The sequence below is a fragment of the Hordeum vulgare genome, chromosome 4H (assembly GCF_904849725.1).
Source record: "Hordeum vulgare subsp. vulgare chromosome 4H, MorexV3_pseudomolecules_assembly, whole genome shotgun sequence".
Lineage (NCBI taxonomy): Eukaryota > Viridiplantae > Streptophyta > Magnoliopsida > Poales > Poaceae > Hordeum > Hordeum vulgare.
In genome coordinates, this window is record NC_058521.1 from 438708267 (window position 1) to 438726368 (window position 18102).

The window sequence follows — 18102 nt, forward strand, 5'->3', positions numbered from 1 at the left end:
ATGTAGCTGCAGTTCAAATTTAACCCGTTTCGAGCTGAATCGACATGAATTTGTCTTTTTCACGAGAGGTGGATAAAAGCTTTTAACACCCAACCATTTTGTCAATTGTACATTAAATATGGCTTAGTATTTTCGAAAAATGATTTGGTCCAATTTTGAAACAAATATATGGTAGGTCCTTCACGAAAAAACTCATTCTGGTCACTTGAAAAATGGAAAATGAATTTTTCATACAGGGAAAATGAAAACTTCCTTAATCAACATTGTTTGCCATTCCAATATGCACCCTTGTGCATAATATTATATCATTTCAACAAACTATGCCATAAATGTCGCTATAAGATTGATCATTTGGCTTGAAAGCCATGAATCTTCACACATGATAGCTCATTTCTAAGAACACTTTTTAATTACCATATTACAAGTTTATTATTTTTCCTGGTAACTTGGTCACATATTATAACACAACGCGAAGGTTTTGCATTTTTTTGATTGTTTTTGAATTTGTTATGCCCATTTCAAAATGTGGTCGAAACGGCGGGCATGACCGTTCATAGCTAGGGGTTGCATCTTGCCAAAATGAAATGGATACTTATTTACCTAAAAATGATTTTTGGAAAAAAATCATGAGAAAACTATCTAGTTCATATTTGACCCGCTTCCTCCTGAATCGGCATAAATTTGTCTTTTTCACGAGAGGTGGATAAAAGTTTTTGACACCCAACCATTTTGTCAATTTCGTATTAAATATGGACTAGTATTTTAGAAAATTGATGCACTCCAGTTTTGCAACAAATATTTGGTAGGTTCTTCACAAAAAACCCATTTCTGCCACTCGGAAAATGATTTAAAAAGCTAGAAACATCGAAAATGCATACAAATTGGTCCTCATCCATAAAATGTGGTCTAACTCTAGTAAAAATTTGCACGGTGCCCTTTTGCAAAATATTTTTGATAGATGCTTCACAAAATTTCACTATTTTTAGTACTTCAAAACTATTTTAAATCATTGATTTTCCGAACCAATGAGAAATCTTCCCACGGATCAATGACATGGCGTCCATCCATCCATCCATCCATATCTCCAACCCACATCCATCCATCCATCTATCTACAGAAAAAAAAAAGATACCCCACCCGCAGCCCAAACCCTAGCTCACACCCCCCATCGCACCCTTCCTCCCGATCCGGTGTCACCAGTCCTCTCCCCTACGCCAGAGCCACCGGCTCCCCCCACCTCCGATCCGGCGCCGCCGCACACTCTCCTCTCCTCTCCTCCTCCTTCCAGATCCGGAGCAGCCGAGCATCTCCAAGTCGCCCGAGCCTCTATGGGATGCGTCTGTCGCCGCCGGCGGTGGAGTTCGCGTTGGCGGATGGGAAGCGGCTGTTCGCGGAGGTGCTACAGGGCGGGACCATGGAGGTATTCTTCAACCTCATCTCCTACTTCCAAACGCAGTCAGAGTCGGCCTTCTGCGGCATCGCCTCCCTCTCTGTCATGCTCAATGCGCTTGCCATCGACCCCAGGCGGCCGTTGAAGGGGCCCTCGCGATGGTTCGACGAGTCCATGCTCGACTGCTGCGAGCCCGTCCACAATGTCAAGGTAGAGGGTGTTGGGGATATTACCTGTTAATAACCCGCCCTAGTTGGGCCAGGTCACCAAATCAGGCGATTCACCTGAGCGTGGTTTGGGCCTTGGCCTGGTCAGATCAAGGTCGTATGGCGGTTTATGATTTCCGGAAGGTCTCCAAGCTTTGAAGGACGGCGACTTAGAGACCACAGGGGTCACGATTTGTAAAAAGTAAAGTACCCTTGTAAACCCTAAGGGTTCGACCTGTATATAAAGGCGAGTCCCAGGGAAGGACAGGACAGGTTAGAAATCATCGAGTGCTAGGTTTGGTGAGTTACGCCCTCCTTGTAATCGAAACCACATCATTACAAACCAAAGCAGGACGTAGGCCTTTACCTCCTCACGAGGGGCCGAACCTGGGTAAATCGCCGTGTCTGTCCCGCTTAACCCCTTTGAGTCGCCACCAAGGTGCGATGGCTCCAGTACTAAGTCCTTTCACGAGGACATCTGGCGTGACAAAACCACGACAGTTGGCGCCCACCGTGGGGCCTACGCACGGTGGAGTTGAGTTCTCAAAGGGAGCCCTACCAGGGTTTGGGAGTTACGCGACGGGGCTCATGACCCGGAGCCGCCACGGGAAAACCTACATCGACAACCAGCGGTGGGGGCCTGAAGCGGATTCGATTGAATCTGGTTACACGGTCCCCTTCGGCAAGATCAACATCTTCATCGGCATGATCAGATCATCCGTGCCTGAGCCGGACATCTCCACCGACATCGTCGAGCCGGACAGGTACGTCCGCCCAGTAATAACGCCAAATCTGACTCGCCCGGTCTTTGTGGGGTTCACACAGGGATCGGAGGAGCCAGAGCGCTCGGCGACTCATGAAACTACACCGGTCAACTCTGATGACGAATCATCCATGGGCGATTCAAATTCAATCCGGTCTCTACATGGGGATTGTCTTGGGGGCTTGTCGTTGGCCATGGACCCTGAAGTCCTTGACCGAACCTGCCGCCAGATCGCCATTTACATGGCTGTTGGAATTACGCCCTGGAGGCAATAATAAATATAGTTATTATTATAATTCCTATATCAAGATAATCGTTTACTATCCATGCTATAATTGTATTGAATGAAGACTTATATACATGTGTGGATACATAGACAAAACACTGTCCCTAGCAAGCCTCTAGTTGGCTAGCCAGTTGATCAAAGATAGTCAGTGTCTTCTGATTATGAACAAGGTGTTGTTGCTTGATAACTGGATCACGTCATTCGGAGAATCACGTGATGGACTAGACCCAAACTAATAGACGTAGCATGTTGATCGTGTCATTTTATTGCTACTGTTTTCTGTGTGTCAAGTATTTGTTCCTATGACCATGAGATCATACAACTCACTAACACCGGAGGAATACTTTGTGTGTATCAAACGTCGCAACGTAACTGGGTGACTATAAAGATGCTCTACAGGTATCTCCGAAGGTGTTCGTTGAGTTAGTATGGATCGAGACTGGGATTTGTCACTCCGTGTGACGGAGAGGTATCTCGGGGCCCACTCGGTAATACAACATCACACACAAGCCTTGCAAGCAATGTGACTTAGTGTAAGTTGCGGGATCTTGTATTATGGAATGAGTAAAGAGACTTGCCGGTAAACGACATTGAAATAGGTATACAGATACTGACGATCGAATCTCGGGCAAGTAACATACCGAAGGACAAAGGGAATGACATACGGGATTATATGAATCCTTGGCACTGAGGTTCAAACGATAAGATCTTCGTAGAATATGTAGGATCCAATATGGGAATCCAGGTCCCGCTATTGGATATTGACCGAGGAGTCTCTCGGGTCATGTCTACATAGTTCTCGAACCCGCAGGGTCTGCACACTTAAGGTTCGACGTTGTTTTATGCGTATTTGAGTTATATGGTTGGTTACCGAATGTTGTTCGGAGTCCCGGATGAGATCACGGACGTCACGAGGGTTTCCGGAATGGTCCGGAAACGAGGATTGATATATAGGATTACCTCATTTGATTACGGGAAGATTTTCGGAGTAACCGGGAATGTACCGGGAATGACGAATGGGTTCCGGGAGTTTACCGGGGAGGCAACCCACCCCGGGGAAGCCCATAGGCATTGGGAGTGGCGCACCAGCCCTTAGTGGGCTAGTGGGACAGCCCAAAAGAGCCCTATGCGCCATAGGAAGAAAAATCAAAGAGAAAAGAAAAAAAAAGGAGGTGGGAAAAGGGGGAAGGACTCCTCCTTCCAAACCTAGTTGGACTCGGTTTGGAAGGGGAGATCTCCACCCCTTGGCTCGGCCGAAGTCCTTAGGGGTCCTTGGACCCCCAAGGCAAGGCTCCCCCTCTTCCCCCTATATATACGGAGGTTTTAGGGCTGATTTGACACAACTTTGCCACGGCAGCCCGACCACATATCTCCACGGTTTTACCTCTCGATCGTGTTTCTGCGGAGCTCGGGCGGAGCCCTGCTGAGACGAGATCATCACCAACCTCCGGAGCGCCGTCACGCTGTCGGAGAACTCTTCTACCTCTCCGTCTCTCTTGCTGGATCAAGAAGACCGAGATCATCGTCGAGCCGTACGTGTGCTGAACGCGGAGGTGCCGTCCGGTCGGCACTAGATCGTGGGACTGATCGCGGGACGGTTCGCGGGGCGGATCGAGGGACGTGAGGACGTTCCACTACATCAACCGCATTCACTAACGCTTCTGCTGTACGGTCTACAAGGGTACGTAGATCACACATCCCCTCTCGTAGATGGACATCACCATGATAGGTCTTCGTGTGCGTAGGAAAATTTTTGTTTCCCATGCGACGTTCCCCTACAGTGGCATCATGAGCTAGGTTCATGCGTAAATGTCTTCTCGAGTAGAACACAAAAGTTTTTGTGGGCGGTGATGTGTGTTTTGCTGCCCTCCTTAGTCTTTTCTTGATTCCGCGGTATTGTTGGATCGAAGCGGCTCGGACCGACATTACTTGTACGCTTACAAGAGACTGGTTTCATCGCTACGAGTAACTCCGTTGCTCAAAGATGACTGGCGGGTGTCAGTTTCTCCAACTTTAGTTGAATCGGATTTGACCGAGGAGGTCCTTGGATGAGGTTAAATAGCAACTCATATATCTCCGTTGTGGTGTTTGCGTAAGTAAGATGCGATCCTACTAGATACCCATGGTCACCACGTAAAACATGCAACAACAAAATTAGAGGACGTCTAACTTGTTTTTGCAGGGTATGCTTGTGATGTGATATGGCCAACGATGTGATGTGATATATTGGATGTATGAGATGATCATGTTGTAATAGATAATATCGACTTGCACGTCGATGGTACGGCAACTGGCAGGAGCCATAGGGTTGTCTTTATAACTAACGTTTGTGCTTGCAGATGCGTTTACTATTTTGTTAGGATGTAGCTTTAGTAGTAATAGCATGAGTAGCACGACAACCCCGATGGCGACACATTGATGGAGATCATGGTGTGGAGCCGGTGACAAGAAGATCGTGCCGGTGCTTTGGTGATGGAGATCAAGGAGCATATGATGATGGCCATATCATGTCACTTATGAATTGCATGTGATGTTAATCCTTTTATGCACCTTATTTTGCTTAGAACGACGGTAGCATTATGAGGTGATCTCTCACTAAAATTTCAAGACGAAATTGTGCTCTCCCCGACTGTGCACCGTTGCTACAGTTCGTCGTTTCGAGACACCACGTGATGATCGGGTGTGATAGACTCAACGTTCACATACAACGGGTGCAAAACAGTTGCGCACGCGGAACACTCGGGTTAAGCTTGACGAGCCTAGCATGTGCATACATGGCCTCAGAACACATGAGACCGAAAGGTCGATCATGAATCATATAGATGATATGATTAGCATAGGGATGCTTACCACTGACACTATACTCAACTCACGTGATGATCGGACTTGAGCTAGTGTAAGTGAATCATGAACCACTCAAATGACTAGAGAGATGTACTTTTTGAGTGGGAGTTTAGCGAGTAATTTGATTAAGTTAAACTCTAATTATCTTGAACATAGTCTAAGTCCACTTTGAATATATTTGTGTTGTAGATCATGGCTCACGCGACAGTCACCATGAATTTTAATACGTTCCTAGAGAAAGCTAAGTTGAAAGATGATGGAAGCAACTTTGTAGACTGGGCTCGTAATCTTAAGCTAATCTTACAAGCTGGGAAAAAGGATTATGTCATTAATGCTGCGCTAGGAGATGAACCACCCGCTACGGCTGATCAGGATGTTAAGAACGCTTGGTTAGCATGTAAGGAGGACTACTCAGTAGTTCAATGTGCAGTCTTGTATGGCTTGGAACCGGGACTTCAACATCGCTTTGAGCGTCATGGAGCATTTGAGATGTTCCAAGAGTTGAAGTTTATCTTTCAGAAGAACGCCCGGATCGAGAGGTATGAGACCTCCGATAAATTCTATGCTTGCAAGATGGAGGAGAACTCGTCTGTCAGTGAACATGTGCTCAAAATGTCTGGGTACTCAAACCGTCTGGCTGAGCTGGGGATTGAACTCCCGCAAGAAGCTATCACTGGCAGAATCCTTCAATCACTGCCGCCAAGCTATAAAGGCTTTGTGTTGAACTACAACATGCAAGGGATGAACAAGTCTCCCGGCGAGTTGTTTGCGATGCTGAAAGTCGCAGAGTCTGAACTCCGTAAAAAGCATCAAGTGTTGATGGTGAATAAGACCACTAGTTTCAAGAGAAACGGCAAAGGCAAGAAGGATAATTCAAAGAAGAGCGGCAAGCCTGTTGCCAATCTGACGAAGAAACCCAAAGCTGGACCTAAGCCTGAAACAGAGTGTTACTATTGCAAGGGTATGGGTCACTGGAAGCGCAATCGCCCCAAGTATCTGGCTGATAAGAAGGCGGCCAAAGAAAAATCAGGTATATTTGGTATACATGTTATTGATGTGTACTTGACCGGCTCTCGTAGTAGTGCATGGGTATTCGATACCGGTTATGTTGCTCATATTTGCAACTCAAAACAGGAACTGCGGAATAGACGAAGGCTGGCGAAAGATGAAGTGACGATGCGCGTAGGAAATGGTTCCAAGGTTGATGCAATCGCCGTCGGCACAGTTTCACTTCAGTTACCATCAGGATTAGTTATGAACTTGAATCATTGTTATTTAGTGCCTGCGTTGAGCATGAACATTATATCTGGATCTTGTTTATTGCGAGACGGTTACTCTTTTAAGTCAGAGAATAATGGTTGTTCTATTTCTATGAGTAACATCTTTTATGGTCATGCACCCAATGTGAGAGGATTGTTCATATTGAATCTTGATAGTGATACACACATACATAACATTGAGACCAAAAGAGTTAGAGTTAACAATGATAGCGCCATATTTTTGTGGCACTGCCGCTTAGGTCATATTGGTGTAAAGCGCATGAAGAAACTCCATGCCGATGGACTTTTGGAGTCACTTGACTTTGATTCACTTGACACGTGCGAACCATGCCTCATGGGCAAGATGACTAAAACTCCATTCTCCGGAACAATGGAGCGTGCAAGTGACTTGTTGGAAATCATACATACCGATGTGTGTGGTCCGATGAGCGTAGAGGCACGCGGCGGATATCGTTATTTTCTCACCTTCACTGACGATTTGAGTAGATATGGTTATGTCTACTTAATGAAGCACAAGTCTAAAACATTTGAAAAGTTCAAGCAATTTCAGAGTGAAGTTGAAAATCATCGTAAAAAGAAGATCAAGTTCCTACGGTCTGATCGTGGGGGTGAATATCTGAGTTTCGAGTTTGGTGCTCACTTAAGACAATGTGGAATTGTTTCACAGTTGACACCGCCTGGAACACCACAGCGTAATGGTGTGTCCGAACGTCGTAATCGTACTTTATTAGAGATGGTGCGATCTATGATATCTCTTACCGATTTGCCATTATCATTTTGGGGTTATGCATTAGAAACAGCTGCATTCACTTTAAATAGGGCACCATCAAAATCCGTTGAGACGACACCATACGAACTGTGGTATGGCAAAAGGCCAAAGTTGTCGTTTCTTAAAGTTTGGGGATGTGATGCTTATGTCAAAAAGCTTCAGCCTAAAAAGCTGGAACCCAAAGCGGAAAAGTGCATCTTCATAGGTTACCCAAAAGAGACAGTTGGGTACACCTTCTATCTCAAATCCGAGGGCAAAGTGTTTGTTGCTAAAAACGGAGCTTTTCTCGAGAAGGAGTTTCTCTCGAGAGAATTGAGTGGGAGGAAGATAGAACTTGATGAGGTTGTCGAACCTCTCATCCCTCTGGATGGTGGCGCAGGGCAAGGGGAAACCTCTGTCGTTGTGACGCCGGTTGAGGAGGAAGTTAATGATGATGATCATGAAACTCCAGTTCAAGTTTCTGTCGGACCACGCAGGTCGACGAGACCACGTGCTGCTCCAGAGTGGTACGGTAATCCCGTCTTATCAATCATGTTGTTAGACAACAATGAACCTGCAAATTATGAAGAAGCAATGGTGGGCCCAGATTCCAACAAATGGCTAGAGGCCATGAAGTCCGAGATAGGATCCATGTATGAGAACAAAGTGTGGACTTTGGAAGTACTGCCTGAGGGCCGCATGGCTATTCAGAACAAATGGATCTTTAAGAGGAAGGCGGACGCTGACGGCAATGTGACCGTTTATAAAGCTCGACTTGTGGCAAAGGGTTTTTCACAAGTTCAAGGAGTTGACTACGATGAGACATTCTCACTCGTAGCGATGCTTAAGTCGTCAGAATCATGTTAGCAATAGCTGCTTTTTTCGATTATGAAATCTGGCAGATGGATGTCAAAACGGCATTCCTTAACGGTTTCCTTAAGGAAGAGTTGTATATGATGCAACCCGAAGGTTTTGTTGATCCTAAGAATGCTAACAAGGTGTGCAAGCTCCAGCGATCCATTTATGGATTGGTGCAAGCATCTCGGAGTTGGAACAAACGCTTTGATGAGGTGATCAAAGCATTTGGGTTTATACAGTGGTTGGAGAATCTTGTATTTACAAGAAAATGAGTGGGAGCTCTGTGGCGTTTCTAATATTATATGTGGATGACATATTGCTGATTGGAAACAACTTAGAGTTTTTGGAGAGCATAAAGGATTACTTGAATAAAAGTTTCTCTATGAAGGACCTAGGAGAAGCTGCTTACATTTTAGGCATTAAGATCTACAGGGATAGATCAAAACGCCTGATAGGACTTTCACAAAGCACATACCTTGATAAAGTTTTGAAGAGGTTCAAAATGGAACAGTCCAAGAAAGGGTTCTTGCCAGTTTTACAAGGTACGAGATTGAGTAAGACTGAGTGCCTAGCAACTGATGAGGATAGAGAGCATATGTGATCCGTCCCCTATGCTTCAGCCATAGGTTCTATTATGTATGCAATGTTGTGCACTAGACCGGACGTTAGTCTGGCCTTAAGTATGGCAGGTAGGTTCCAGAGTAATCCAGGAGTGGATCACTGGACGGCGGTCAAGAATATCCTGAAGTACCTGAAAAGGACTAAGGAGATGTTTCTCGTGTATGGAGGTGACGAAGAGCTCGTCGTAAAAGGTTACGTCGATGCAAGCTTTGACACAGACCCAGACGACTCTAAGTCGCAAACCGGATACGTATTTATTCTTAATGGGGGTGCGGTAAGCTGGTGCAGTTCCAAGCAGAGCGTCGTAGCAGATTCTACATGTGAAGCGGAGTACATGGCTGCCTCGGAGGCGGCTAAGGAGGGTGTCTGGATGAAGCAATTCATGACGGATCTTGGAGTGGTGCCAAGTGCACTGAATCCAATAACCTTGTTCTATGACAAGACGGGTGCCATTGCCCTAGCAAAGGAACCACGGTTTCACAAGAAGTCCAGACACATCAAACGACGCTTCAACCTCATCCGCGACTACGTCGAAGGGGAGGACGTAAATATATGCAAAGTGCACACGGATCTGAATGTAGCAGACCCGCTGACTAAACCTCTTCCACGGGCAAAGCATGATCAACACCAGAACTGTATGGGTGTTAGATTTATTACAATGTAATTCACATGATGATGTGAGGGCTAGATTATTGACTCTAGTGCAAGTGGGAGACTGTTGGAATTATGCCCTAGAGGCAATAATAAATATAGTTATTATTATAATTCCTGTATCAAGATAATCGTTTATTATCCATGCTATAATTGTATTGAATGAAGACTTATATACATGTGTGGATACATAGACAAAACACTGTCCCTAGCAAGCCTCTGGTTGGCTAGCCAGTTGATCAAAGATAGTCAGTGTCTTCTGATTATGAACAAGGTGTTGTTGCTTGATAACTGGATCACGTCATTAGGAGAATCACGTGATGGACTAGACCCAAACTAATAGACGTAGCATGTTGATCGTGTCATTTTATTGCTACTGTTTTCTGTGTGTCAAGTATTTGTTCCTATGACCATGAGATCATATAACTCACTAACACCGGAGGAATACTTTGTGTGTATCAAACGTCGTAACGTAGCTGGGTGACTATAAAGATGCTCTACAGGTATCTCCGAAGGTGTTCGTTGAGTTAGTATGGATCGAGACTGGGATTTGTCACTCCGTGTGACGGAGAGGTATCTCGGGGCCCACTTGGTAATACAACATCACACACAAGCCTTGCAAGCAATGTGACTTAGTGTAAGTTGCGGGATCTTGTATTACGGAACGAGTAAAGAGACTTGCCGGTAAACGAGATTGAAATAGGTATACGGATACTGACGATCGAATCTCGGGCAAGTAACATACCGAAGGACAAAGGGAATGACATACGGGATTATATGAATCCTTGGCACTGAGGTTCAAACGATAAGATCTTCATAGAATATGTAGGATACAATATGGGCATCCATGTCCCGCTATTGGATATTGATCGAGGAGTCTCTCGGGTCATGTATACATAGTTCTCGACCCGCAGGGTCTGCACACTTAAGGTTCGACGTTGTTTTATGCGTATTTGAGTTATACGATTGGTTACCGAATGTTGTTCGGAGTCCCGTATGAGATCACGGACGTCACGAGGGTTTCCGGAATGGTACGGAAACGAAGATTGATATATATGATGACCTGATTTGATTACCGGAAGGTTTTTGGAGTTACCGGGAATGTACCGGGAATGACGAATGGGTTCCGGGAGTTCACTGGGGGGGCAACCCACCCCGGGGAAGCCCATAGGCATTGGGAGTGGTGCACTAGCCCTTAGTGGGCTGGTGGGACAGCCCAAAAGAGCCCTACGCGCCATAGGAAGAAAAATCAAAGAGAAAAAAAAAGAGGAGGTGGGAAAAGGGGGAAGGACTCCTCCTCCCAAACCTAGTTGGACTCGGTTTGGAAGGGGAGATCTCCCCCCCTTGGCTCGGCCGAAGTCCTTAGGGGTCCTTGGACCCCAAGGCAAGGCTCCCACTCTTCCCCCTATATATACGGAGGTTTTAGGGCTGATTTGACACAACTTTGCCACGGCAGCCCGACCACATATCTCCACGGTTTTACCTCTCGATCGCGTTTCTGCGGAGCTAGGGCGGAGCCCTGCTGAGACGAGATCATCACCAACCTCCGGAGCGCCGTCATGCTGCCAGAGAACTCTTCTACCTATCTGTCTCTCTTGATGGATCAAGAAGACCGAGATCATCGTCGAGCTGTACGTGTGCTGAACGCGGAGGTGTCGTCCGTTCGGCACTAGATCGTGGGACTGATCGCGGGACGGTTCGCGGGGCGGATCGAGGGACGTGAGGACGTTCCACTACATCAACCGCGTTCACTAACGCTTCTGTTGTACGGTCTACAAGGGTACGTAGATCACACATCCCCTCTCGTAGATGGACATCACCATGGTAGGTCTTCGTGTGCGTAGGAAAATTTTTGTTTCCCATGCGACGTTCCCCTACAATGGCGGGGGCGACTCAACCCACACAAAACCCCACCGGAGGCGATGGAACCGGCGAGACGTCTAGAAGCCCGGCTGCAGTCCTGGTGGATTTAGCGGCGGAGATCACAAGGCTGATGGCGACTCCCCTCACACCAGAAAACCAGGAGGAGATAAACAAGGAGCTGGCGAAACTCAGAGAGGCAGTGGCAAAGGCTCATCGGGATGCCGAGGTGGAGTCCGCCAGGATCGAGACTCGGCAAGCTCAAATTGTGGCCGAAAGGATGCGCTTAAACACTGACAACTGGCAGCTCGAAAGGCACCAGCGCGCATCTGACGCAGTCCATCAACGGAGACACCAGGGTCGCCTGCCCCATGATCTCAACCCGACCCGCCTGTTCGACACTCCACGAACCCCTGGGGCGGGAGCCGCCCCGGGGGGAGGACCGGGTCGCCCGCCTAACCCGCCGGTTCAGCCGGCCGAGGATCGCATTCCTCGATTCCGGACGCCTCAAGGCCACTTTTCCAACCCGGTGGACAACGTTCTTGCCGCAACTCGCCATCTGGAATCTCTTCCGATTCACGGCAACAATCCTGTCGAGATAGAAGCAAGGAACGCCATCGAGATGTTGAAGACGGCGGTGGTTCAAAATGCCCAGTTCTCACACAGCCTCGAGAGGCTGGATTCCACTCCCCAGGCAAGTTACACCAGGAGTCGGCCAGAGGACCAGCCCGTAGTAAACAGCGGGCCGCGACCCGTCCCACAGGACAACCCGCCTGATCAGAACCCGCCGGGCCGGGATCTCCCGAACACCCAAGTCGCCCCGGCCCCCCTCGTCGGGGGCGGTGGGCGAGTGGGGGTGCCATGCTTGGCCCCCTCCCTTCATAACGAAAGGATGCCCAGAGATTTTAAGGGACCAAGAAAGGTGCCTAATTACACCCCGGACCTTGAGCCGACATCATGGGTCGAGAGTTATGAAATCGCCATGGACATGCTCGACGTAAACGAGGCGGTTTGCGCCAGATACTTCACGATGATGCTCGAGGGGTCAGCACGTACTTGGTTGAAAAACTTACCTCCCAACTCCATCCAGACCTGGGCCGAGTTAAAAGAGCGTTTCATCAAAAACTTCCGAGGAACCTGCAAACGTTCGATGACGATCGTCGATCTACAGCACTATGTTCAGCGCCCTAATGAGTCGGCTCACCATTGGTCACGGCGGGTTGCGGAAGTTATCCATTCGTCAGATGGTATTACGGCACCTCAGGCTGTGCTGATCCTCGAGCAGAATTGCCATTATGAACCCTTGGTGCAAAAATTGGGGCGACTCAAGCGAAAGGTCCAAGACATGGGAGAGCTGATGGACACCCTCACTAGGTACGCTAAAGCAGATGACACCAAAGATCCTGGTGAGGACGGTAAGGCTAATTCTCCCAAGAAGGGCGAGTCATCCAAAAACCATACCCGGTTCCAGGGACGTAACCGCCACAATCAAGGGGCCAATGGCAAGCGAAGACCGCAAGAGGAGCCCTCGGATTTAGTCGCCAATACCAACGCCAACAATGGCAACCAGTGCCAGAAGAAAAACAGGGGGTTTAGCGGGAAGAGGCCGCGTAACTATGAAGAGCTACTCAAAGGCCCTTGCCCGCACCATGCCATGGCAGACGGTCCGGCGACTCACTCCTGGGAGAACTGCTTCGTAATGCGGGAGTTTCGGGCGGAGGCGGTCAAGAAAAGTCAAAACGATGACCCGAACCAGCGCCAGGAGCAGTTTGTCGCACCCAACCAACGACAGAACCCCTTCGGTGGCTTTCTTGAACAGGGGGCTCAGGGAGGCCCACAGCCAAGCGGCGGCCAGTACCCGATGCACCACCAGCGGCGGTATAACCCGCCAGGAGCCTTTCAGCAGCCACCCCCACACGGGGCTTCGCAGGGTCAGGATGATAACGGGGGTTTCCGCAGCAACCCCAAACAGTTAAGTAATGGGCAGTATCATGTTTTCACCACCAATGCTTGCAGGCGCGATAAGAAGGTGAGTCACCGGGCATACAGTGTATCTGAATCGGCGCTTCCCAGATACCTCTATTGGTCGGAGAAAACCATATCATGGAGTAGGGAGGATCACCCGCCAAGAGTTGACAACCCTGGCGATTTAGCGTTGGTCGTGGCTCCCCAAGTTGGGGGTTACACCCTGTCCAAAGTACTAATGGATGGTGGCAGCAGCATTAATATCTTATATTTTGACACTTTCCAAAGGATGAACCTATTGGAAAAGGATCTGATGCCTTCAACCACGGTTTTCCACGGAATCTTCCCGGGCAAGTCGGCCTACCCCATAGGCCGAGTCATGCTCACAGTGGCGTTTGGAACAGCGCAGAATTACAGGTCGGGGTCACTGATTTTCGAGGTGGTCAAATTGAAAAGCCCCTACCATGCGTTATTTGGGCGGCCGGCTTACGCCCGTTTCATGGCTCGCCCGTGCTATGTTTACCTCAAGCTCAAGATGCCTGGTCCCAAAGGACCTATCACAGTTGATGGAGATAGAAGGATTGCAAAGGAATGTGAAGAAGGGGACGCGGCTTATGCGGAAGTCGCCTGCGCTGCAGAGGAGCTCAAACACCATCGGGCCAATGTTGACCCGGCGGACATGTCACCCCTAAAGAAGCCAATGACAGATGCTGAGTCGCCCCTCAAGTTCAAGCCAACGGATGACACTAAGACAATCGATTTCGTTCCTGGCGATTCATCCAAGCAGTTCACCATTGCGACGGGTCTGGACCCCAAATAGGAAGGCGCGCTCATCGAATTCATCCATGAGAATCGGGACATCTTCGCATGGAAACCTTCTGACATGCCTGGTGTGCCGAGAGAATTCGCTGAGCACCATCTTAATGTTGACCCAAAGGCAAAACCCATCCAGTAGTACCTTCGCAGGTTTAACGAGGAGCGACGCAAGGCGATCGAGGAAGAGGTCGCCCGTCTCTTAGCCGCCGGATTCATCGTGGAAGTTTTCCACCCCAAATGGCTGGCTAACCCGGTTTTGGTACTCAAGAAGAACGTACCTTTCGTATGTGCATTGACTACACGGACCTTAACAGAGCTTGTCCAAAAGATCCCTTCGCTCTTCCCCGCATCGACCAGATCATTGACTCGGTGGCGGGATGCGAACGATTGTGCTTTTTGGACGCCTACTCAGGATATCACCAAATCAAGATGGCCGTGGAGGATCAAGAGAAAACAGCTTTTATAACCCCCTCCGGGGCTTTTTGTTATGTGTCCATGCCTTTTGGACTCAAGAGTGCAGGGGCGACTTATCAGCGCTGCATCCAGAATTGCCTTCGCAACCAAATCGGTCGCAACGTCCACGCCTATGTCGACGATATTGTGATCAAAACCCGCCAGGGGGAGACACTACTGGAGGATCTCAAGGAAACTTTCGATAATCTACGGGTATATCAGATGAAGCTGAATCCCACCAAATGTGTTTTTGGTGTGCCTGCAGGGAAATTGTTGGGCTTCCTGGTATCGGAGCGCGACATTGAAGCTAACCCGGACAAGGTCGAAGCAGTTACATCCCTTGGAAAGCCGGCGAACGTTAATCAAGTTCAACGACTGGCGGGTCGCATTGCGGCCCTAAGTCGTTTCGTAAGTCGCCTGGGTGAAAAGGCGATTCCTCTTTATCAGTTACTAAGGAAATCTGATCGGTTTGTTTGGACGAATGAGGCAGACGAGGCGCTCGAAGCCCTGAAACGCCAATTGGTTAACCCGTCGGTCCTGGCCGCCCCGACTAAAAAAGAGCCCATGCTTCTGTATATCGCGGCAAATTCCAAAGCAATAAGTGTGGCAGTGGTCGTTGAAAGAAAGGAGGAAGGGAAGGAGTACCCAGTGCAACGCCCGGTGTATTTTATCAGCGAGGTGCTAACCCTTTCCAAGCTGCGGTACCCACACTGGCAGAAGTTGGTATATGGGGTGTTTATGGCGAGTCGGAAACTTAAGCATTATTTCCAAAAACACCCTATCACAGTGGTTAGCTCTGCCCCCTTGGGGACATCATCCAGAATCGGGAGGCAACAGGGCGGATTGCCAAGTGGGCAATTGAACTTGGGCCGCATCACGTACAGTACACCCCCCGCACAGCCATCAAGTCTCAGGCCTTAGTTGATTTCGTCAACGACTGGACGCAGTTGCAGGCTCCGGAAGACAGGCCTGATCTCACTTACTGGACTATTTATTTTGATGGATCTAGGCAGTTGGAAGGCTCGGGGGCTGGTGTGGTATTGGTATCCCCTCAAGGAGATAAATTCTGTTATGTTCTCCGACTAATGTTTCCATGCACTAACAATGCTGCGGAATACGAAGCTTTGCTTCACGGCTTGCGACTCGCCAAGGAGATGAATCTAACGCGAGTCAGGTGTTTTGGCGACTCTGATTTGGTGGCGCAGCAAGTTTCGGGTACCTGGGATTCTCGGGACCCCATGATGGCGGCTTACAGAAGAGTTGTGTCTGATGTGGCGGGTCATTTTCATGGTTATTAGGTTGACCACATTGATCGGCGCCTCAACAAGGCAGCTGACGCCCTCTCACGACTTGGTTCCCAGCGAAAGCCAGTTCCTCCCAATGTTTTTTCTGGATATTTTGCATAAACCATCCGTGATTCTACCATCGGAGGAGGAGTTGGCAATACCAGACCCTGAGTCTCAACTCGTGGCGGCTCTCCACGTCACGCTGGATTGGGTTCTTCCTTATCTGGCTTATCTCGCCCAGGGCGAGTTACCAACAGATGAAGTTTCGGCTCGTCAAATCGTTCGGCGCAGCAAATCCATGGTCATCATCAATGGCGAGTTATATAAGCGGAGCGCCTCTGGAGTTTTTCAGCGATGCGTTTCCTCCGAATAAGGATGCATAATCTTAAATGACATTCACTCCGGAGATTGTGGGCATCATGTCGGGTCACCCTCTTTGGTGTCAAAGGCTTTTTGTCATGGTTTCTTTTGGCTGGCGGCTCATGCAGATGCGGAAGATATAGTTCGTCGGTGCGAAGGATGCCAGCGTTATGGGCGACAGGCTCATGTGCCGGCTCAAGAATTGAGAATGATCCCCATCACTTGGCCTTTTGCGGTCTGGGGGCTAGACATGGTCGGCCCCTTTAAAATGTCCTCTAACAAGAAGACCCATCTGCTGGTGGCGGTTGATAAGCTCACCAAGTGGGTTGAGGCGTGTTGGGGCATAGTTTATGCCTAAGTAATTTTGGTGATTGATGACAGTACCGTACAGGACTAACCGTGTGTGTCAAGGTTTCAGATAACACACGTCAACGGCACAAGACGACACGTCTCCTCTCTCATGGAACGGAAGCACGGCGCTCTCTACGATTCTCTTTATTTGAGTCATAGGAAAGCCGTACTATTAAGAGGGGATCCGTAGTGGAAAGGTTTGGGTGGAATCTATCTTTACACACGCACACTTCACATTCTTCCTTTCTTTATCTTTGGAGCGGCCCTCGCCTATTTGTCTTTAGCTCTCTGCAAAATGGTCCCCAGTGGTAGTACCGCTGGTTCCAGCGGTAGTACCGCTGGACTGCTAGCGGTAGTACCGCTGCAGCCAGCGGTAGTACCTCTAGCTGGCAGTAGTACCGCCCCTGGTCAGCGGTAGTACCGCTCCAGGTGCTTTGTTCCACCTACCTAGCGGTAGTTCATGGACGGACCCTTTTGCGAAGACTTTCTCGGCCGTAGTAGTGTTTGTGCACTACCAAGGGGCCAGCGGTAGTACCGCTGGTGTCAGCGGTAGTACCGCTGCATCCAGGGGTAGTACCGCCAGGCGGCGGTAGTACCGCTCCTGCTCAGTGGTAGTACCGCTGGAGCTCGGGCAGAGAGTGGGAAAACGGTCTGAATTTTCCCCCCACTATATAAAGGGTTCTTCTAGCTGAGGAACCCTATCTCTTACCTCTCTAAGCTCCATTGTTGCTCCCCAAGCTCAAAAGTTCCCGATCTCTCTCCCTAGCCAATCAAACTTGTTGATTCTTTAGGGATTGGTTGAGAAGGCCTAGATCCACACTTCCACCAAGAGAAAAGTTGATTCCCCCACCAATCCCTTGCGGATCTTGTTACTCTTGGGTGTTTGAGCATCCTAGACGGTTGAGGTCACCTCGAAGCCATATTCCATTGTGGTGAAGCTTCGTGGTTTAGTTGGGAGCCTCCAAGCTTTGTGTGGAGTTGCCCCAACCTTGTTTGTAAAGGTTCGGTCGCCGCCTTCAAGGGCACCTATAGTGGAATCACGGTACCTTGCATCGTGTGAGGGTGTGAGGAGAATACGGTGGCCTTAGTGGTTTTTTGGGGAGCATTGTGCCTCCACACCGCTCCAATAGAGACGTACTTCATGTCAAAGGGAAGGAACTTCGGTAACACATCCTCGTCTCCATCGGTTCCACTTGTGGTTATCTCTATCCTTTACTTTGTATTTGCTTATGCTTGTGACTATATCTTAGTAGTCTTAATAGCTCTCGTTGTTAGCTTCTATAGGGTTCACCTCATTGTCATATTATTTGTGAACCCGTATAGTGTTTATCTTAACTTGCTAAGATTAATTAAAAAGTGGTCGT

At 48.6% G+C, this 18102-nt stretch overlaps 1 protein-coding gene across 1 annotated transcript in view; it reads left to right on the top strand.

Moving 5' to 3' along the window:
* The first annotated feature begins 1333 nt into the window (after nt 1-1333).
* Nucleotides 1334-18102, top strand: part of LOC123450594 (glutathione gamma-glutamylcysteinyltransferase 1-like) — a 35488-nt gene continuing 18719 nt past the window's right edge. The window contains exon 1 of the mRNA XM_045127763.1: nt 1334-1600. Within this exon, the coding sequence (XP_044983698.1) occupies nt 1334-1600 (267 nt within the window). The remainder of the gene's footprint in view (nt 1601-18102) is intronic.